The sequence below is a fragment of the Plectropomus leopardus genome, chromosome 16 (genome assembly GCF_008729295.1).
Source record: "Plectropomus leopardus isolate mb chromosome 16, YSFRI_Pleo_2.0, whole genome shotgun sequence".
In the NCBI taxonomy this organism is placed as follows: Eukaryota; Metazoa; Chordata; class Actinopteri; order Perciformes; family Serranidae; genus Plectropomus; species Plectropomus leopardus.
Genome location: NC_056478.1, coordinates 5089624 through 5113276, shown reverse-complemented (window position 1 = coordinate 5113276; position 23653 = coordinate 5089624). Strand labels below are relative to the sequence as shown.

At 38.8% G+C, this 23653-nt stretch overlaps 1 protein-coding gene across 1 annotated transcript in view; it reads right to left on the bottom strand.

Moving 5' to 3' along the window:
- Positions 1 to 23653, bottom strand: part of LOC121955489 (1-phosphatidylinositol 4,5-bisphosphate phosphodiesterase beta-1) — a 168812-nt gene that overhangs the window by 4373 nt on the left and 140786 nt on the right. The window contains 5 exon segments of the mRNA XM_042503476.1: positions 18287 to 18373; positions 19376 to 19433; positions 19558 to 19647; positions 19747 to 19823; positions 22161 to 22329. Coding sequence (XP_042359410.1) covers positions 18287 to 18373; positions 19376 to 19433; positions 19558 to 19647; positions 19747 to 19823; positions 22161 to 22329 — 481 coding nt within the window.

Genomic DNA, 23653 nt, shown 5'->3' with positions numbered 1-23653 from the left:
ATATTACATGTGCTAAAGTTCTGCCCATGTTCCCTTAAGCAAGACTCGTAACTATCTCCGGTATTGATTGAGCTGCTCAGCACCCAAAAGTAGAAGATATTAGTTATACTTAGAAGCACCCAGGTCTGAATGTGTGTATATGAAGCATGATCACTTGACTTTTCCCAGCGCTCACAAAGGCTGTAAAAGCGGCAAGTAGATTTGAAAGTTAAACAGTTTATTGCTCATATTTGCATTAACTCCTCTGCAGTAAAGTGGTTTTCAGAAGAGGACAAAGTGAACCATCAGCCACGGAAAATGCTCATTAACAAACAAATGTCATGGACCTGTTGAGTGCAGAAACATCAGCGATGATTAGACTATTTTATTTCAAGAAACGTACAAATACGCTATCCGTTTACTAGAGTTTGGCTTCTTGAAATCATAGTTTTTAGCAGATACTGTCAAATCGTGAATATCAGTTTTCTGAATACACTAACAAAAATAAATACTTCACCTTTCAACCATAATGTAACTAGATAGAAATATACAGACAGAGTTTGTAAGATAGTTAGAGATACAGATTTCATAATCTTTATAAACAGATACAAATATTGTAAGGACATGACAAGATTTTGGTATCTGCAGTGTTTGTGTCTGGGTATTTCAATTTTTTTCCTGCATCCATATGCAGATATCTCTTACTGATGTATCTCTTATATACTGATGAGGAAGTCTTATTTCCCAAAATATTGTCCATTGCCCCCGAGGCTTTTTGTAATCAGACTGGTAGCCGATGCGTTCTGAGATTGTACATTTCCATGCCACTCTGGCATGAATGAAAATCAACAGCTGCACATAATTCAGAAAACCATCAAACTAATTTAGGGTTTCTGTTTTTTCAGTATTTCAGTTCCTGCATTGTTCATACATATATTTACTTGCTGGCATTCTTCTTGTTCTCTGCCTGTGCTGACCCTTTGGTTTGATTTGTGCGTTACTGCCGACAGCTGCTGACCAGTGAAACAACTAAAAACTGGGGTCAAGAATTTAAAAGCATTCATCTGTGGTACTTCTTGTGTTCAAAAACTCCACACAGTACCTTTAAAAACATTAGCATTCATTTCGAGTCATATTTCTGGCCACCAATCAAATGTTAGTCCAATATTCCCTTTCATTTAGTTCTGTTCTGGTTTCCATCAACTCCAGAAGAAATATCTGAATCTTTAGCTTCATTAGCTCCAACATGTAGTTTGGTTGTTATGAGGAGAAAAACCAAAACAAAGAGCTGAAAGATGGTAAAACGCTTCAGAAAGCTAAAGGAAACTGCAGAGTTGCACATCATTCTCTATCGATTTGTCACAAATGACCCCTTTCACATTACATGCTATCATGTGGCATAAATGCCAATAAAAAATAGATATTACCAATTATTTTAATAAGAACTCTTCTTTATTCCACCACTTACAATGGAGAAAGAAAAGAGACAACAGAAATATGATGACCTTGAACCCTGACATTCACCTTTGAACCTGTATCTCGGTCCACTGAGATACACCAGGATCTAGTCTGCATCCACGTGTATACCCTCCCCTCTCCTCACTGAGCCGGTGAAAGGAGAAGCTGTTTTCTCCCAGGCATTGACGCCCCCAATGATTACACATGACAAGATTGTATTCATTTCATTGTGAGCCAATAATTGCTGTAATGCTGATTTCTCTGTTTAACTACCCGACTGGCTCCCGCGGGAGAGCAGTAATTAAAAGAAAAGCCGGTAAGATGAATGGTGTCAGAGTCTCGCGGCTCAATACGCTCACGTCAGCATTACGAGAGATCGAAAAATACCTGCAAGTTCTGAGAGGATTTATCTGGGATCCATATTCTGTCTGAGAGGCCTCTGTTAATCTAATAAAGGCCCACTTCACACACACACCTAACTTCTAACTCAAAAGTCAACAATTTTAATTGAAAATGCATCATGGACTCACCCAGAGAAAAGGCTAAGGTTGGAAATATTGATATCTGCAAAGACTTTGAGACGTATACGCAGGGCTGCACAAACTTTACGAAACACAAAACTGAAGTCTCCTGGGTGAAATAATCTACATCGAACCTTCAATCAATACATGAAGACCAAAGCTGGTAGAGAGATGAGAGATGAAGATTCAAGAATAAGTGTGAGGAGAGGAGACAGAAGGTCAAGGATCCGGTCCTTTCCACTTTCTAATTTTCTGCCCTCTTCAGTTTATGAGACGGCACATCCATTTTATTTAAGAGTATCGCACAGCAAATGAGAAAACCTGATTGTTACAAGAACCCGCCTTCACAGCACTTGAATGCATTTCTATACTGTGAAATTAGATTGATGTAACATCCTGTAGATTATGATCATGTTAATGTATATGCGTATGAGCTTGGTATCAAACATCAATAGCTTTTGAAGAGTGACCCAAATATGTCCCTTGTATCGACTATCAAAAAACTGTCATTATTACAATATGGCATCAAATGCTTGCCCAGATTATTGGGCTTGTTTAGTTATTATTAGATCAGATACTTCCTGCTTTTTTTGCTTTTATTGGTCACATGATGCTATGGCTATGCGCTTGTTGGTAGGGACCGGCTCCTTAATGATGCAGCAGGAGCTACAAGAGCTGTTATTGCATCACCCGACTCTTCAAATGCTGAGTGGATCATCCAGAAGGTTTGAATCCACAATTCCTCTGTGAAATCATGAACTATCAGCTCCCAGAAATCCCTCATACGTGGCCGTTCCCACATATAAGGGGCTTGTCTTCCCATTATCGCTCAGATAACACGCCTACGTCGCCTTGGATTGGAAATAATGACGGCTAGTGCCGTGGCTGCAATAGAAATAAAGCTGAGATGTTTTGAACATCCATTGCCATGCTTCTGCCACGCAGTCATCTCACGTTTGTGTTTCATCGACATTTAAAAAATATTGCTTAAATTTTGCACAAATCTGTAATGAAAACCCAGTTTGTGTGTTCGGCTCTCAGTACTTTTATAGCTTCTAACTGAATCTCAGTGATCTGAGTGAGGTAAGCAGGGTTGGGTATCTGTACTTGATATCTTTACGGTATCGACAGAAATAAGGCAGTACAAGTAGCATCAAAACTTCAAACCTTTGTTTACCTACCAGCCTAGTCAGGTAAGGAGATAACGTTGTCTGCCTTCTGCTTACAAGTAGTGAATTTATTGCTCACAGCAACTTGACACAATACAGTCCCTGGCTCTTATTTGACTTTTGGTGTCGGCAAAAAAAAGTTGTTGCACATTTCTGATAAATCGTTAGCATACTTAGCATGCATTAGCTCAGAGGGCTAACTCATCTTTTTTACTTCATTACTTGAAAGTCGCTGAACCCTGTTCAAACTCTCAGACTGTAGATGAAAGAAAAAAAAAAGGAATGAATGGTAAAATATTCATATTTAACCACTAAATCTGAGTCAAATCTGATTCAGCGTACAGCCTTAAGAGAAAGTATGTGCACTGACAAAGTGAAAATGCCAAACTGAGTGAAGTGCAGACAGCCAGATAACACTAAAAGCTACTGTAGCTGATGCTGTCTGCCTTTGTGTGAAATGAAGGAGCTTTTCGCTTGCATCTCTCTAATATGTTGAGTGGTTCAGCAGAGCCGGCTGAAGCCCCCACAGAGCACAGCTTCTTAAGGTCACCTTCCCTGGAACATGCCTCTCTCCCTCTCCCTCTCCCTCTTTCTTTCTTTCTCACTCTCTCTGTGGGTCTCACAGAGCGGACAACCAGCACATCACAACCAGATGGCTAAAGATGCACCACAGCTCGTCTCTCTCTCCCTGCTCTGCACTGCACATGACCTACTTAGGGGTGGGACAGTCTACGTGCATATGTGTGTATGTACATGTGCAGCTCGCCTTTACTCTGCCTGCTGAGGCACAAACACCCTCTGATTAAAGCTGTCATCTTTCTCTCATCTCATGACACCCTGGCACATGTGAAGGAGGTGGGAGCGAGGGGGGGCAGAGGAGTCTGAGGGGCACCAGGCAGAGAGACGTGCACATGTGTCTATCTGCGTGCGTGCATGTGTGTGTCCCCTGCATGTGATCAGCAGCTCAGAGGCGAACACCAACGGCCGTCTGTTAGATTTGGGGTGCTGAGCGATGAGCGCAGCACTCCGCTTTCACCGTGCAGACAGCTTGAGTTATAAAAAGTCTCAGGGAATGACACAAAGATGGATGGATTAAAGAACAGACAGCTAGAGAGGCAATCTTATGAGAGTTTCTCCCGTCTATGGTTTTATGATACCCAGCTTCCATCTGACATCTTATCAGTTTGGCAGTGAGGCGATAACAGTTTAGGAAATAGCAACCCAGAAAAAATGTTGGCATTGTATGTTTCTGAAAACCACGGATACTTTACATTTGTGGATTAATAAATAGCGGGTACTTTTTAAAAACTTGCATTTCTTTATGTTTAAACAAAGCTGTGGTTAAAATGTGTGGTCAGGGTTACGCACAAAAAGAGATCATGTTTGGGCTTAAAAACACAATTTTTTGTGGCCAAATCCCAGTTGGAAAAGCCATCAATGTCGCGTAAAAAAAACAGTTTTTGTGGCACAATCCTGGCAGGAAACGCAGCAAAGCCTGTAAAAAGCAACTTTTTTTGTGTAACTGTCCCGAGTAAAAAACAGCAATGGGTTGTTGAAAAACTGTGCCATGCCATTGGCCTAAAATTCGGAAGCCCAATTAGTCAAAAAAATGTCCCATTAGACCAGAAGCCCATTTCTCCGACAGCCCGTTATCCCAAAAACAAATGCTAATTGTTCCAAAGTCCTGTTTTTCCAAAAATACACGCTCCCTGCAGTTTCAGTTTCCAAGCGGCGTTTGAGGTAGAGTTCTCACTCTAAACCTAAGCCCGATGGAAAACCCGGACGGGCCGGACCAGGTCAAAAGTCACTTTTTGGATGCTTCAGAATTTTGGGCAGTGAAAAGATTGGGTATTCCTAAGAAAAACTCCCATGTTTGGTGGCTAAAAAGTTGCTAGAAACACAGCAATGATGACAAAGCCAGCTTGCAAACTATGTCACTTTAAATATGATACGTATGAAAAGTACAAGTGTAATATATTTGTCGTTTGTGGAAATGTACAATGCCAACATTTTCCTCTGGCAACTAGGCTGGAAATAGAGTGAAGGCAACTTTCTTCTCAGGTTTCCTAAACCTGGTGGAGCCAAGTTTTGGTTATTTTTTTCCTGCTCAAATAGTTTCAATTCTGATTTGGGACATCAAAAGCATCAAGACTTCAAACTGTAATGAGGTCAACAGAGATGCTTTAAAACGAGTCATATAACTGGTTAAAAACAAGACGTTTTGAAACTGAACGACGCCCACGGCAAAAACAAAGTCTGAAACTGAAACATTTGCTTGTTTATTCTGTGTGTTTTTGCAATGTGAGTTGCATGCATATAGTATACTGTATACGTGTGTGTGGTCCAGTTTCTGCTTGGACACCAACCAGCAGCAGTTATCCAGCCAGCTTTTAAATCTGTCCCTCATCTCTGAAGACCTGTCATCTGTCAACAAACCACACGCGCACACACACACACACACACACACACACACACACACACACACACACACACGTTTCTGTCTTTCTTAAAATACAGCACTCAGTGACCTTCTTCACCAGCTGTCCTCGTTTTGAGAAGCTATCAAGGGAAGCAGAGAAGGCCTCCAAAGAGCCAAATTAATTCTTTGCTTTGAGCCGTGACATAACGCCTGCTGCAGCGCCACAAAAAAGCCTTCACACAGCGCACAGCTTCAGCGTGTAGCTGTGTCAACTGTGCCTCGTCGTACGGTCACAATAAGGAGGTCTTAGGGAAATGTGTGCGTTTCTGCCTTGCCTTTGAAATCATGTTTAAGCTGGCAGCTGCTCCTAGTCCTGACCTCGAGATACACTGCATATCCAAACACAGCCCAATTAGGCTAAACCCAAGATCCCATGTCCGAGGGATGAGACAGGGTCACCACCCTGCCAGCAGTACAGGCTGTCAGAAGAAAAAGGAGCTTCAACGTGCAATGCATGGGGACTGTGTGTGTGTGTGTGTGTGTGTGTGAGTGAAAGGGTGAATGCAGTGAGAAAAGGAAACACCATTCCTTCATTTACATTCTTTCCACTGTATTGGTCATAACTATGAAAATGAACTGCGGCAGCCCAATGCAAGAGGAAGAGCGACACAGGCACTGAAGGAGCTGCTGCTACTCAGAAAAGGCTGCATTTCAGTCTTTCTGCGTGTGTGTGTGTGTGTGTGTGACCTTTCCCAATTTCTCTCATATAAGTCATCTGTTGCTTTGCAGGAGTTTTTCTTAGATTCCTCTCCTCAGGTCCGGGAATTTTTAAAAAACACTCCTGCATACCTCCACTGTGCATGTACAGTAATGAGTGTTTCCCCTAAAAGGATCGGTTCAAAAGGAAAGGCCAGCTGTGAAATGTGCTTGGTGGTGTCTCGATGTATTTTTTTTAAGTCAGATGTGGATGCTAAGGGAAAGATGCAACATGTTTCCTTTGAATATAAGAATATATTTGAAAAATCAAATGTGATGGATCTGCCAACAATAGGAGTGATTAATTGATTATCATTTTTGGAGTTAATCTTTATTTTTTAATGTATCATTATTATTATTATTATTATTTTAAAATTATTATCATTATTTTTACATTTTTTAAATTTAATTTTTTTTGTATGACTTGGGATATCGCATTTGGACACAAATACAGATTTGATAGGATTTGGGATGGGTAAGGGGTAATCAAGGGTGTGCTGGGTGGGTAAATGGGTTTTGGTTTAAGGTAATGTTTATGTGTTCGTATGTTATGTGTGTATTTTTATATTTCATACTTTTTATTTTTGGATGTGTTTTCATATTTCTGCATTGGGTACTTTTACTTTTAATACTTTAAGTACATCCCCCTTCTAATATTGACTTACTTTTACTTCAGTAGCATTTCCAATGCAGAACTTTCACTAACAGAGTATTTTCACAATACAACTCTGAATACGTCTTCCACCACTGCTTCCCTCACATAATCAGGTGCCACAGTCTTTATGTTGTCACCTACAAAAAGTGCCTCATGCAGAAGTCAGAAATCTTGAAGCTGAACTCCACAGAGGACAGTTTGCAGCAGGAGTTCAGTAGTGAGTGTTCCTTAGACAGAGCCAAACCCTGGAGAGCTTCATTAGCACATGTGGGCATACATAATGAACACTTGTGCACTGATCTAAAATAGCAGCCAGCACAATAGAGCAGAAGAGTAACCAAGCGTGCGACATGTACGCGCACTCACACAATGGATTTTACTTCACTACCTCTGCTGTGCACTCACTGTTCCGTGTGTGTGTGTGTGTACGGACACAAGTGCATTATTGATGCAAACCCGGCAGGCAGAGATGATGCAGATCAAAGAGTGTGATGAGGGAACATAGTGGCCACCCTACATCAGCCAGTGAGAGGGTGAGACGTGGAAAGGGACAGAGTGAAAGAGAGGCTGGAAACATACTTGCTCTCTTCCTCTTCAACTCCAGTCCTCCATGTCTCCTCCAACCTGTTTGCTCCCCCTCTCCGTCTCCCTCTCTCCCTCCTCCTCTTCCTCCCGCTTTCTTCCACCTCCAGTAACCGTCCCCGGGATTGCGTCACAAGCACTCAGCTCCAAATTAACAGATTGCAGAGAGTCATGAAGGATAGAAGAGGATATGAGCTGCGGGGAGGGGGAGAGTGGGGGGGGGACCCGAGTTTCCATGACGACCGCACAGGACTCCTGCATGTCGAGTGTGTGCGTGCATGTGTGTGGCTGGTTCAAGGCTTGCACAGTGGGGAGACACCATCATATTTTTTTTTCTCCTTTTCATCCAAGTAAGAAATAATCAGCATGTCTCCCACATAATAACGTCCATTCACCCCACACACACACACACACACACACACACACACACACCTTTTTTGGCTGTGAAAGAGAGTATGAAATGGTGATAAGGCAATATGTTTCACAACAGAGTGTGTGTGTGTGCGTGTGTGTGTGTGTGTGTGTGTGTGTGTGTGTGGCTGTGTGTGTGTGTGTGTGTGTGTGTGTGTGTGTGAAGGGATGACTAGTACAGAGGAATTACAAAGTGGTCTGGTAAGCTTTTAGTCTGCAGGCTGAGACGGAGTCCTCATCAACAGACGTCTGCTTTATCTGTCCTTTGTGTGTCAAAGAGAGTGGGATCTGACCACATTCGGGATGGTTGAAGAAGAACGCCTTAACAGGTTAGATTTATAAAGCTTCAAATCATACCGTAGAAGCTCCTGAAAAGTCTAATTTAACCCTTTGAAACCTAGAACGACAGTTGCGTTCAGATGCCTTTCACATTCCTTTAAACCTCTGAAACCTGAGCAAACTGATTTGACTTATTTTGAAAACATGGCTAAAAAGGCAAGAGCAACTTGGCAGGAGATTTCTCACAAACTGCAAGAAACATATACAATACATTTATTCTCATTTAGCTCATTTACGCTGAGTGGGTCTAACCTGCTATGATAATTAATAAGAATGTAATCACATTCAACATGAGGTGTGAGTAGTTAAAGGTGGACATATGGCAACGTGAACTTGACCACGACACCGCAAATAACAAGAGAAGATTAAAAGAAGCAGCACGAGCGGATATAAAGTCTTCAGGTGTGCCGGAGCAGCGTCGTGCTGGGAACCGCTGACTCCTGTGGGGCGTTTTGATTGGATCATTAGCGGGACGGTGACACCTGAGTGCACATGATGGGACAAACCTCACCATGTCGCTTTTTTCTTCTAATTCAATTTAATATGTGATCATCAAACTAACACTTCAGAGCTAAGGGTAACAAACGATAACTCTCACATTTTACACACATTCAGCTACAGATTCTTTGTAAATAATACCTTTCCAGGCTTCTGCAAGACGCTGTTAACTGCCTGTAGGTTACTTATGTAGTTATGGAAGTAAATGCATTCACTTGAGGGGAAAAATGCAGGAGATTATTATTTCAGTTTAAGAGTTGAGTTTTCATGAAAAAGATTCTGGTTTTAAATTGATCTGGTTTTAAATTAATGCCCTTCATATCTAAAATCTTTTTTAAATTTCACGAAAAAGAACACTTTTCCCAAATTAACAAGATTGATTTTTTTAATCACAATTCTGTGAAAGGTTTATATGGGAAAAATGCCCTGCCTTTTTTCTGAATAAACAAGATAACTTTCTCAGAATTAACATTTACAACACACAACACATTCATGAAAAAATAGATAATAATTTGATAAATTTCTCAGAATCCTGAGAAAAGTTTGCATGAAAAAAGTGTTGCTCTGTGTTTTTCTGAATTATCAAGATTATTATCTCAGAATTATGAAAACAGTGTTCATGTGAAATTTTGTACTCTAGTTTTTCTGAATTAACAAGACTATTATCGCAGCGGAACGAGGAAAATTCTGCTGTTTTTTTTCATCTCAGAATTATAAGAAAAGTCGTTATATAATTTTTTTTTTTTTCAAAATTTACGAGCTCATTGCATCATGAATTTGTTAACGAGAAAAAGAGCTGAATTTTTTTTCCTGGAATATTTTTCATAATTCTGAGATAATAGTCTGGTTCATTCAGAAAACCAGCAGATTTTTCTCTCGAGCGAATACAGTCTGCCTCCTCACACTACAGAGGTGCTGTAGCTAGTTTTTAGGTTGGAACATCAAATGCATGTCTACACACACTGTAGCGGGCTGCTCGGCTCTCACAGTCTCCGCCAGGAAAAGTTACAGCTGCCCATTAGTGGCTGCTCTGAGCCCAGTGGAGAAACTGGGTCAGAACTGTGTAAGAGAGAAAGTATGTTGTATCTTCCTCTATCTGATTCACACAGACAGACACACACACACACACACACACACACACACAGAGACACACCACAAAAGTATTTTTATATTAGCCCCGTCCTGGTTATTTACGCCCTCATCTATCAGCCCCCAACAGAGCTCTCTACATCCTGTTTTTCACTCCGAATGCTTTCCATGTTTTTGTGTCTGTCTGTTGTTGTTTACATTCACCCCGGGAATAAATGACTAATAACGGGTTTTCCTGTGAACTGAACAAGCCTTTGCCTCGAATATAATTTCGAGGAGTTTTATCTGTGGTGAATGGACTGCATTCACAAAGAGCATTAATTGCAAGAGCCAAGTGCTTTACAATGGCTCATATTCATCACCCTCTCACACACAGATGGTATCAGAGGCCAATGACCTGCTCACTGGGAGCAGTTTTTGGGTTCAGTGTTTTGTTCGAGGACATTTTCAAATGTTAGCTGCAAAACAGACTTTAACTCAGCTGTATGTAACCGACATGCTGCCTGGGAAGAGCAGTGTTGTCCAAATCATGCGTGTAAAGAACCGAGCTCATGTTAGCTGTCTCTCCAAAGCTGTGATAACTGAACCGACTGGGACATGTTACCAGAGTCATGTTGTATTGATGATCAAATAATTTTGGTCATGATATCGATGAACTTAACAGTGTTGGTAGCAGCTATGTTAGACAGTCATTTAAAGTAGCTAGAGAAATAGCAAATGTATTTCTATAGCACAATTTGAACACAGGGAAACTCAGTGTGCCTTATGTAGATGAAAGCAAAAGGAGCATCCATATATAAATATAGTTAAAATAAAAAATAATGTACATAAAACAATGATTAAAAATAGAGTAATATAATTAAAACACAATTAAAACACAAAGGAAGTAACCTGAGGTCCATGGAATTCAGTGGGAAATAAATACGGGTTTAAGAGCTCAACCATATGGACATAAAAACAGAAATGTCTTTAACCTGGATTTAAAAAATATATATTTTAAGGGCACATCTAAAATCTTCTGGCAGTAAGTTCAAGTTGCACTTAGCATAACAGCTAAATGCTGCTTGAAAAGATATTTTAGGGTAAATCTGTCAACTTTCAGTCAGCAGTTTTCTAATAAGTGATCTAAAGTCCCTTTTAAACTGCCTGTTTAAGGCAGGAATGTTGCACCGTTATTTCGCTCGCTGCTTAGTATAAACCGTACAACTATGAAACTGGGGGACAACAGGTGACCTCTGACCTCAAAGCCGGCAGCAAATATAATACAGTAACAGTGCCGAACTGAAGTCTGTGTAAAAGGGGGATCCAGCAGGATGGGATGAGCGTGACCTTTTGAAGACCTTTAAAAAGCAGCTGGCTGCAGTAAGCGGATAACTCAATAAAGAACAGCAGCCAAAAATGTCCACGATTTGGGGAGACAATGACGTTTAGGAAGGCCTTACCCTCTGAGCAGAGGACGTAATCGACCGCCATATAACAGAGACGGTATATGATTGTTTTTAACATGTTTTGCCTTTGTTATTGTATAGTTCTGCTAAATGTTATCTGTCATGCTAAAGCGTGACACTTTTGTGTTACATGTCAAACCCATCACGTCTCTTTTGCTATCATTTTGCTATGACATCTAAAACTCCACATTGGGGCTGCATTATGCCAGCGTTGTTTGGTTTTGTAAAAAAAAAAGAAAAAAAAAAGGCATGATAAAGGATTTTTGCTGTGTCACTGTTGTGGGGTGTAAAAATGGCTAAAGTCTGTGTAAGTCCCTTTGAAAAAAATAAAGTTTAAATAGAGTGCGAAATAAGTGTGACATGAACTCAGGGCTGCCTAAAACTGGTGCAATAACAAACTTAAGTTGAGAGAGGGTAGTTATATGGACATAATGTTGGTGCACGGCTATAAAAACCTGACAAAGATCCAAGCAAGATCAAAACTTCTTCAACAAACTAGTGTGGCATGGAGTACGTGTGCAGGCTTTACATTTTTTCCATAATAAAAAACGCGACAGAAGCTGCTCTAGTCATACTCTGTATTTCACAGCAGGAAATCTATTAACACCCTGAGGAGTCTCAGTGATTACAGCCTGGCTGCCTTTATTTAGCTGGGAGGCACTGATGCATTTAGTTTTATGAATGAGGTTTTAAAGTTTTATGTTTTTTATGATTTTTTTCCTCCTTTTTACAATGCCCCTGCGTTTATACCTTTTATTTCACATGACGTGCAATATTTTACCTGTCTTTTCTATTTATTTTTTATTTTTGTTATTTATTAGTGTCTTGGTGCACCACTGCACTGTCCTGTTGGCTGCATACTGTTTTAAATTTCCAAAATCTGCATGTGGCATTTTTGCCCCCCCCCCAAAAAATTCACCCATAGGGACAATAAACTATATCTTTCCTGGAGGTATCTGAAGATACTATGATTGAGTTTTGCATCCTTACTATTTAATATTTAATAATCCCAAACAGAAATGAATCCTAAACTTTAGTTGCTGTTCCAGCGGTGTGAGTAGCATCCTGGTTTTATTGTAACAGACATAACCCTGGACGTTTTCTACTGGCTGTCTCCAGAGTCGTGTCCTCTGACATCTCTTGCATATTTTGCATATAGATGAGTGTCGTTACATGAGAGCAGATACTGCAGAGATGGTTGATTGCTATGTAATAGCCTTCTTGAGGCAAATTAAATTTGCCAATGTCCGGCTGTTGATTAAGAGAAGTGATTGTGACAGCGGGTTGGGTGACGGATAATCAGTTACGATTTTGTGGGAAATGATGGTGGCTCACAGAATGAAATCTGATTGGAGCGCTGAAGTGATCAGCAGACGAAAACAGCAGCGTCTCTTTCTTCCATCTGAAGAAACTGATGTATTCCCTGCTGATTAGAGCCTGATGATCCTCTTTCATACAGCTCGTGTGACTTTGCATGATTGTGATTCTCGTTATTCACTAGAATACTCAAGCAGCTACGAAAATCAGACTGTGATCACCACAAGAACACATGAAGAGGAGCACAGGTGAATAACTGGAGCGATTTAAACAAGAAATCGGCTACAAAGACAAATGAAACGGTCTTATCCTGTATTTAACACACCACATCCTGATGAGCATTTCAGTCTCATTTCTCCACACTGCAATTTTGTGGAAAAATGTGAAAGACCTTCTGCATGTGAGGTGCTGGGCTCCGTGTCGACACTGCACCTCCCACACTCAACTGCATGTGATTTCAAAGGAACGAGGAGCTGTCACTCTGAGAGTGGGTGGTTATGGGGCTGTCTCCAACACAGCACTTCTGATTTATGCCTGTCTCTGAAAAAACTAACACTTCCACAATTATGGTGAATGTACACTATGCTCTTCATTTGATAATGAGAGTCAAAACTTGAAAGGAGGATCACTGCGGAGCATCTCCTTGGCACGCAAGTTATGGTGATTATGTTGGCAGTGTGCTGTAATATGGTTTCTACTGCATTTGATTAGAAATCTTGTGATCAAAAATAGAAAACTGCAACAAGAGAAATGACTGTTAGTACCTTTGTGTTTAGGAGATGCACTAGTGACATTATATTGGTTATGACCTAACTAAGGATGAAACGGTTACCAGTTTCACAATAAACTGTTGTAAAATTCCCAACAGTTACTATTATCATTTCAAATTTTAATTGTCATTAAAGCTGGTAACTGGGCTTTGATGTACTGTCCAGCAATAACAAAGTTAGCAACAGTCTCCCAGACGCAGGCGCAGCATGCAACGTGGGTTTGTTTTGCTGTTCCCTTGTTTGCAGAGTGGGCGTGCAGCAGGCAAACCCAGTGATGCCACAGGTCCCTTGTCCTCATCCACACTCACAGAGACTTAGTAAGCGTTTCAAAGACAGGCTGTCTTTAATGTTATAGCTGTAGATGGTAACTTTTATTAAAACGTTTGTCTCATTTGCTGAAACTGTCACCATATCTGAACAGCACTGAATGAGACAGAAAATCAGTGAAAAAATCATATTCCTCTGCCTACTCTGTTGGCTTGTAGGGTTTCTAATGGCCTTATTGCATGTGAACGAAAACAACCAACACAGCTGTCAATCACGTTAATCACTGCTCTGCATCTTGTTTTTATTATTCAATATTTTTTTATATTTGTAATTATATTTTACTATTATATTGTTATTTTTATCCTGTACCTCATAGCTGCTGTAACACTGCAAATTTCCCCAATGTGGGACTAATAAAGGACTATCTTATCTTATCTTATCTTATCTTATCTTATCTTAACTTATCTAAGTGTTTTCAGTAAGACTGCCTTCTGAAAGTCGGAGATTCGAAGAATCAGTCGGAGACCCCTCAGTGGACTGAGATAGCTTCAAGTTGAGCAGTTGTTTTTTTTTGCTGGTCAGTGTGCTGTACAGTGTGCCTCTGTGGATATTTTGGTCCCCAGACTTTGCTGCAGAGTGGGTGCTCTTCCCTGTCACACTACTCTTTGGCAGAGGCTGCAGCGGACACAATGCAGCATCACAGAAGAAGACAGACTGCGCTGTATGGCTCTGAGATAATATTATCTCCTCTCTTCTGCTTAGAAGTGAAAAATTTACATCTTGCAACAACTTTATACAACAGTCTCTGGCTTTTGTTTGATATCAAACGTCAGCAAAAAATGTTGTTGTGCATTTGCGATCTGTTGTTAGCACTGTTAGCTTGTTTACTATATCACATGAATGTCGCTGTCACACTGAACTGAGCCCCATTCAAACAGTAGAACTTTATATGGGAAAAAAAGAATAGTGGAATATTTTGAATTTAACGGCCACATCTGATTCAACTGAGTCGGGTACAGCCCTAGTTTTCATAAACATGTTTTAGTGTACTGTTTAGCTGTAAAATGAGAATGATTCTAACGAAATAGATGGATAGATTCTGACAAAAGCCATAAGAAGCAGTAGCAAGAAGAGGAGGGACATCTCTGACATCTTTTCACAGACGATCTGTCTTACGAACGTCTTTCAGGGTACGTTAACAGTTTCAGCAAATATAATAAGTTATTTTCATAAAAGTTACTAACTGTAGCTTTAATGCATATTTGACATAGGTTTCATATGTTTACATAAGATTTTGGCAAATTCTTATTTTAATGTTCATGCAAACAGAAGTGCATTTTGCTGCTAATCTTATTTGGGGATTTGTTTTTTTTAAGATTGACAATTTCTACTGCCTTTGAAATTCATAATATATACATACATACAAACTAAACTAAAAATATTTTCAGCATATTTTAATGATAATACTGATAACCGTGATAATTTTTATCACAATAAACAGTTTAATTGCTATTCTGGTGCTATGGCAACAGCTTTGGTCCCAGTTTGCTGTTAGCCAACAAGGAAACTATAAAAAAAAGGAAATGTCATGATGTCATCAGTGACAAAATTCAAATTTTGCTACCTTGGAGCAAACAGGGGCTTGAGTCGAGCTATATGCTGGACAGAGCCGTCATTTGTTTGGAGAACAATATGCGGAAAACAAAAGCATGCATTTGGATAAAAAAATTACGTCAATCCACATAATGTAATACACTTTTTTTAAATTTGTGGAAGCATTTTTCAGTCAAATTGACTTCATACAAGTTTGGCTCCAAAGCAAAGTTAAAAAGCTTTCACTGACGTCATGACTTTTCCTTATTTATAGTTTCCTTTCTCAGCTACTACATCAACAAGCATTCAAACAGGAAATACAATTGGACCCATTTAGAATGTTTATGCTGTTAAGATTTAAAACCGTCTGTAACCGTTTCATCTCTAATCACGGCAAACTATTTATCCATTATTAGTAAAATGGTTTCTTATTACAAATATCTCACAAGTTACACAACTATGTCCCCTGTAAAGGTCTGGATATCCTTTTGCAACATCACATGTTACAGCAGAGCCCAAGACATTCATGCTTTAAGTAAGTTATTTTATATACCTTATTTGTAACCAAGAATGGTGACATTCTTTCCCTCTGGTTGGTATCCATGATCTTCCTCAAGGACATATCGTCATGTGCAAATACGAGCACGCCGACTGAGGTGTGATCTCGCTACACATGGGCCAATCTGCTGTCCCTGTTATACTGTTATGCTGCCATGCTTTGCAGATTACACCAAAATTCACAGCAATACGGCCCTTCTCTTTTTGTCAGAAAAATGCACATATTTGCATTAATTCACACAGTATTCTGCACTGCATTAATGCTTGGCAGGTCTCAGCCAGTACAGAGATGCAATGCGCAGTCACTTGTTGCCAGTCAGAGGCCCAGGTGTATAGAAGCTTGCATATTAATAATGCCACACTGATGCTATATTAATACTGAACGCTGGGATGCGACGATGGTCTTACCATGCTCTTCAGCTGCACAATCGCCCTACAATGACAGTCACAATGACAAAGTCGGGAACTGTGCAAATCATATAGGAGAAGCAGCCATGCTATAACTCCTATCAGCACACTGAAGCATCCAATTCCTAATAAACCCATGAATATGTACCATGTAGCAGAGAAGCATCCTGGAAACGCATTGATAATGGCAGCCAAGGTCTGATGCAGCCACAGCAAGAGAGCTCTACTGCACGTCAGAAAGCAATTATCCAGTTTTTACAAACCAAACACCTCTTTCACATACTGTTCATACTGTATGCAATCATATAAAGTTCAGCAGGTATCAGGGTTTAATACCATATTCTCCTATCAGGACAAAGATTTTGTATTTAGAGGTCATCTGGCAGTTTTGCATAGAGGTGCAAGAACCATACCTCACTAAACCTGGACCACATCGCCCCCCAGTGGCGTAAATGTACAGACAGTGTTCTATTACAGATATACTGTAGGTTGATTCAAGGACAATTTAATCACATTGACATAACCAAAGAGTTTCTATAGAAGCTTATGAAACACCTTTGTTGTCCAACAATGTTTTAAAGAGCAAACTTCTGACACAAGATCTATAAAAAATCTGTTTCACTCTGCATGCACGGCAAGACCAACCAACCAAACAGGCAGGCAGTGGATCAAGTACTCAGATATTCTAGTAAGTAAAAGTAGCAATATCACGGCACAGATATACTTCTTTACAAGTAAAAGTCCTGCATTTAAGGTTTTACTCACGTGAAATTACAGAGTTCCTGAAGCTCAAGGTGAATTAAATTGAACGTATTTCTAAGACTCATAAAATCTTAAAACGCCATTTCTAAATTTTAAAATAACTTAAACTGAAAATAATAATTTAAAAAATCTGTACATTTATAAAAAAATATTTTGCTAAATATTTTTAAAATTTAACTATGCAATCTTTAAAAAAAAAGATCCTACTTCCCATTTTTAAGTATTTTTAAGACTTTCTACAGCTCATTTTAAGACATTTTAATACCAATTAAGGCCTTACTTGTAGATCAATATATCTAATGTTTTTTAGAGTTTTTGAGGATATGCAGGAACTGCGACATAAGTATTAGGATTAAAATATACTGATAGTATCAAAAGTACTCATTTTGGAGTAATGTGTATCATATTATAAATACTGATGCATTAATGTTTTTATCCATTTAACATTGCAGTTAGTAATGGTGGAGCTTATTATTATTAAACTTATATGCTCCTTGGTAGTTTTTATATAATATATCATAATTTATTAGTTGATATATATATTTATATTAATAATCTGATCTAATCTTTTAGTGAAATATTTCTTTAAAGAAATATATAAACACAATCAGGAAATATAAAAAAAGTAGAAGTACTTAATAAAAAAAAAAAAATAGCTGAATTTAATGAATCAAAATTATTATATTATTTTTAATTATTGTTTTTTTTTAATCAATCCACTAATTGTTTTAACTGCATTTTTATCTTTTCATGTGGTTTGTGTGCAAAAATCTTAATTTGTAAAATAATTAGAAACTTATGTTATTAAATAATTGTAGCAAAAAGTAAAAAGTACAATATTTCCCTCTGAGATGTAGTGGCATAATATAATAAAGTAGCATAAAATGGAAATGCTCAAGTAAAGTACAAGTACCTCAAAATTATACTTAAGTAGAGTACCTGGGTAGTACTTAGTTACTTTCCACAACTAAAGAAAGGTCTTAATATCTTTATCTAATAAAGAAAAATGTCTTTAGCCTGATTACCATTTTAGCCACACCAGTTAATACTGGGAAAATATCTTGATTTTACGTTTTTTACATGCAAGGATTTAAGACATGCTGAGCCGTGCTCCCTAAAACCCTGACTGTGGATCCTGCCATGCAACAGGCCAGCAACTTAAAAAATCTGCTATGGTGAGAATGTGATGGAGTTATGAAAAATATCAGAGTGTACGGTATCAACAAACAGATCCCACATCAAGAGTTGTTTCACATTTATGTTTCATTTAACAAATAAATGTCTTACCTTCGGCCTTTCATCCAAGATTTGCTGGCGGATATCCTTGTGCTTCTCCAGTAGTCGCTCCTGTCTTTTACTCTGTGCGTCCTCCAACTTTATACACAAACACACACACAAACACAGGAAATATGAGGCCATTGCATGTCATCAGTAATAATAATAATAAATGTTTAGCACTAAGTACACTGAGGTCGGCCTCTGAATCAATACATTGCACCTCTAACTGTAGTGAATGCACGTTAGACATTTTAGGTAGAAGGTAGTTTTATCAGTCATTTTTTATACAAAGTTTAAAAAACAAAATTACATTTGTCCTTGATCCTGCTACATCTTTGGAGCTGAAGGACGAATTGATTAAAATCAGCAGCTGCTATGAAAAAAAATCCAAAAAAGCCTATCCCACTTTGGAATTTGTGAAACTTTTATTCTATTTGTTAACATACAAAAAAAGGGAGATTTTATTGCCTTTTGTGTGTAGAACACAATATCCAGCTCAAACACCATTATACTTACACAGGTCAAATTTGGACAAGATTATCCTAGAAAGGATTAATATTATCTAAAACACTGATTCAGACTGTAGTCTAATCTACATGTGAAAAACACTGTGAAATCTCACTTTTTTGCATTTTCACAAATAGACTAAAGGATTCATAAGCCTGAAACAGTGTTTTAGATGATATTTAGCTTCTCTGGGACAATCTAGTCCAGATTTGACCGGTCTAGGTATAGTGGTTTTTGAACTGGACCTGGTACAAATCAGTCTACATGTGAAAAACACAGTGAAATCTCATTTCTTTTGTATTTTCACAAATAGAATAAAGGTTTTATGAACCTGAAAATGGGTTTCAGAAAGCTTTGAGTGTTTACCTGACGCTCAAAAAAAGGAATTGTTGTTGAGAAATGTAAATTACGTTTTCCTTTAATCTCACTTAATTATAAGCCAGCATCCTTTAGCACTGTAGGCGGTGGTTTATCATTGGAGTCAATACAAATTTCAGTCATGTTTGAATTTAATTGCATTTTTGGCATTTTATTTGGTGATTATTATGGACTATACATTCAGTGTGAGACAACAGCCATATTCTGTCTTACCCGTTTGATGTACTGCACCACCTCGTTGACAAACGATCTGTTGATCTCCAGCTTCTCTCTGCGGGAAGAATTTAATCAACAGTCAAACCGTGAAACCACCAGAGCTCAATCTTTAGTGTTTAGTGACATCTAGTGGTCACACAAATATAACAAATGAAAATCTTCAAAAACATGTCACTTACTCCTCTGTCACATTCTTGTCTTTAGATTTGGCTTCGTTGATCTTCTCTTGTCGTTTTTTGTCCATTTTCTTCTTTAGATCCTTCTTTTCTCTGCAGATGGTGAGATGGATATAGAAAGAATGAAAATGTGGGATCCGTTTTTGTTTATATGAATGTGTGTGTGTGTGTGTGCATGGTTAACAGTCTTACTTCTCACAGATGTCTCTGAGCTTTTTGAGCTGAGCACTCTGGCACTCCTCTGCTATAGTGGTCAGCTTCTCAACCAGCTGCAGAGACAGAAACATAAAGAGAGAGTCAGAATTTGACACAAGAAATAGAGTAAAGTGAAACAACACACATCTGCTTTTCAGTCTTGATTGTTTTGGTCATGTTACTTCAAGCTACATGTTGAGATCATAATTAAACAACATTCAGATCAGGGAGGCAACACACAATCTCATTTATGCTTGTTGTGTTTTGCTTGAATGAACCTTCGGGACACCTCAGCTGTGCTGTCTGTGCAGGAGTACTGGAGCAGAAGAGATTCAGTTTTCCACAATAAACAACAGAACGTGTGCAGAGGCAGCAGAAAGACGGCTGTAATACTCTAAATGAGACGCTGACGGGGAGTTTACAGCAGCATTCATCTGTTTAGCCGTTAGTCTGTTTGCCTTTCTGAGATTTAAGGCGGTCAGCGTTTTCGACTTAAGTGACCCTGCAAGCAGGAAATGTTCCCACAGCAACGTTACCTGCTAGTTGTGATGATGTTTCAAAGAAAACATTTTAATCTGATGTTAAAAGAATGTTTTCAAAAAATGTTCCTGTAAGGTTAAATGTTGACGTAACATTATAACTATCTTTAATGAAACATTCCCACAATGTTAAACAAGAGCAAAAGAAGAATGTTTCCATAGCAACGATTCAAACTATTTTGACAATTTTTAGAAAAATGAAAATATAATGTAATGTGATACGTTAACAAAAAAACAAACATTTTTTGATGTTTATAAAGAATCTTACCCTAATTTTAATGAAGTATGTTCTGGGAACTAAAAATAAAATCTAGCCGCTGAATATGCTACTAAAACATTGCACTGTGCACTGTACCATCCGCAGAACATTTTTAGAACCAAAAATTGCTAGCTGGGAAGCTCCTGAATGTGTAAGTCTTGCTGCAAACAGTACATACTGTATATTGTGTACGTGATGCATGATAATCAATGTTAAGTGGACCTATTGTGCTCATTTTCAAGTTTAAACTTATTTTGGGTTTTTACTAAGGGACAACCTCCAAGACTGAAAAATGAAGCCAATGCAGAAGTGCAAAAAACCTGCAGTTCCTCTAATGACCACTAAGTTTACATAAGTTTGCCTCATTATTTCAAACTTTGGCCAAGTTTCACACACACACATACACCATATATATATATATATAGGAAGAGAGAGAGAAAATAAGGAAAACCATAATAGGTCCCCTTTAATGACGGCGCACAAGCTCAGTTGAGACAAACAAAGTTTGGAGGCCATAAATAGGCAGCTAGCAGACGCACAGACTGAGAAGGAAATCTGATATTTGGAGTACAACTTAAAGCTCTGAATCCATATATGTGCAGTACATACCTAACTGTAATCATAAATACTTTATAGGCCTTTGGGGAACAGCATAATTTGGGCTGGAGCTGACATGAGATGAATTTCAATGTTTGTTCTCACAGTTTTGCCAATTATTAGGGAATTTCACTCCAAAATGCACAAGGGTTTAATAAGGCTCTAGGGGGAATTGAACAGTTGCATGTACACGCAAATGGAAGGAATGCAATGGAAATTGCAGTTTTAAAGAAAACGTGATTTTCATAATGCAATCAACTTTGTTAACAATTGTTATCCAGTCCTTCGTATCCTTTGAAGGGGGGCTTTTCTGCACCCATTTCCCTGACGGCTTTCTTGCTCGCAGCCAAAAGTACTTTAAAAAGATGTTTGTCCTGGGGAATGAGGGGGTCAGGGGGTTTGCCCAAGTATAATCTGACAAGAGAACAATCAACTTAGCTCCAAAAATGTTGCTTATTCCTTTGGTAATCTCTTGCCAATAGTGGGCAGTTTTAAAAAAATATGAAAGTGATCTGCGTCATCGGTTTACCACACAGCCCCCAACATTAATTCTGCCCCTGAGAACCCTGTTGTATACATTTTATTTTGGATTCACAAAATATCGTATTATGTGTTTCCAACAGAACTCCTGTCAGGATCTTGAGTCGGTGGCTTGACCCTCACAAATATCATTCCAGTTACCCTCAGATATCTTCAGACCCGCTTTCCTCTCCCATTTTTCTCTTGACCAGGGCAGTGAAACTGGGTTTGGAGTTTTGTAATCTATTATATGTACGTGATACAAGATGTTTGTCTTATCAAACAGAAGGAATTCAAAAATAAGTCAAAAAATAATTTGCACATAATCTGTAATGTCAGCAGTGTCAGTAGGAGGACTTTGGAAATCAGGTGTTGACAAGAAGAGACAGATTTGTTGCAGTCCTTTTATTCACTATTTACCTAACCACCAGCCAAACCAGCCGCCCCCACATTTACTGTGTATATGTGTGTATTTGCTGTGTGTGTTTTGTGAGTACCTGCTTGATGTGTTCTCGTTTCTGGTACTTTTCGCTGTAGTACTGCTCCTGGCGGAGTGTGAGGAGCTGTTGCTGCTGCTGCTCCTTCAGCTCTGCGAGCCTCTGGCTGCACTCCTGATCCAGATCGCTCAGCTCCTGGTCCAAGGCCGACAGAGAGTGTTCGGACCGACTAACGACACACACACACACACACACACACACACACACACGAACAGAACATCCGCACATTAAGATACCACCACTGAACTTGATGCATTAATTGGTGTCTTGTATTGCCGCGTGCTGCACAGAAGACCCTGATGTTTGCAGCTAAGAGAATAATTCTTGGTTGCAAGGATATCTGCACTCCCTGTTTCTCTAGATGGCTTAGGGAATTAGTCTCAGGTTTACACCTAGAGAGAATTTGAAACAGCACACTGTGTCTGCAGGACAATTCAAATCAATTTTCACTGATTAAATGGCGTCCTTGTTGCATGAGACTCTTTTACAACCGACATGCATGCTTCAAAAGAGAGAAATCAGGATAGTGCATAATGTGGGATAAGGAGCACATCAACACACTGTTTTTAAAGTCACTCACATTGAAATTTATAGATCTGGTCAAATTTAAAATGTCAATAATAAAGTTTAGAGCAACAAATAATTCAGTTCCGGGCAATATTCAAAAAACGTTTTGTGACGGGGAGGGGAGCAATAATTTCAGAGGAGAATTATTTTTGAGAACAATGTATGTGCACAACTAAAAAGAGTCTTTCTGTTCGGAAGAGCGTCATTAGGACTTGTGGGGTGGGGTGGGTGAGGGATTGAAACAAAGCACGAACATAAATCAGTTAAAAAACTATACAATAAAGATATTTTTGGCAGGTATATGGATAAGGAAAGGCTGTGTTAAAGGTGTTTCTATTTATTCTGTAACACCAGGAGATATTTGGATTTAAATCAACCTGAGAAAGTTATTGGTTTATTTCATTTTGTGGTAAGTAAACTGGGGATGGTTGTTTTACACTAGTTGTAAATAAGTTTAAGAATTTGTTGAAATAATAATAAAGAAAACAGTGAGAAAGGGGTAGGGATATATACGTTTTACTTGTACCCACTCCTTTTAAGAAATTGTACTGTCCTGTTGTTTTTTGTGTATATGTGGCTTGTTTGGTTTTTTATATGTTACTTTTCTGTAATTAAAACTAAATAAAATATAAAAAAGATACTCCTTTTTCAGTCAGGAGGTCTTTACTCATTATATAACTGGACATTGTAAATGACTGCATATGCGTCTTCATATAAAACTTCTGTAGTCAGAGGATTAGAAACAGATATTCAGAAGGACGGCCTCATGACAGCTACTGGTCATCAAATAAAACTTTTCCAGGAGCCGATGCACTTATCTCTACCTCGAAGCAACTTGGTTGAAATGTGTTATCTGTCTCATGCAGCTCCACACTGTCTGAGAGGTCTCTAATCTGTGCTGTCTGCTGAGCACTGCTGCTTCAGAG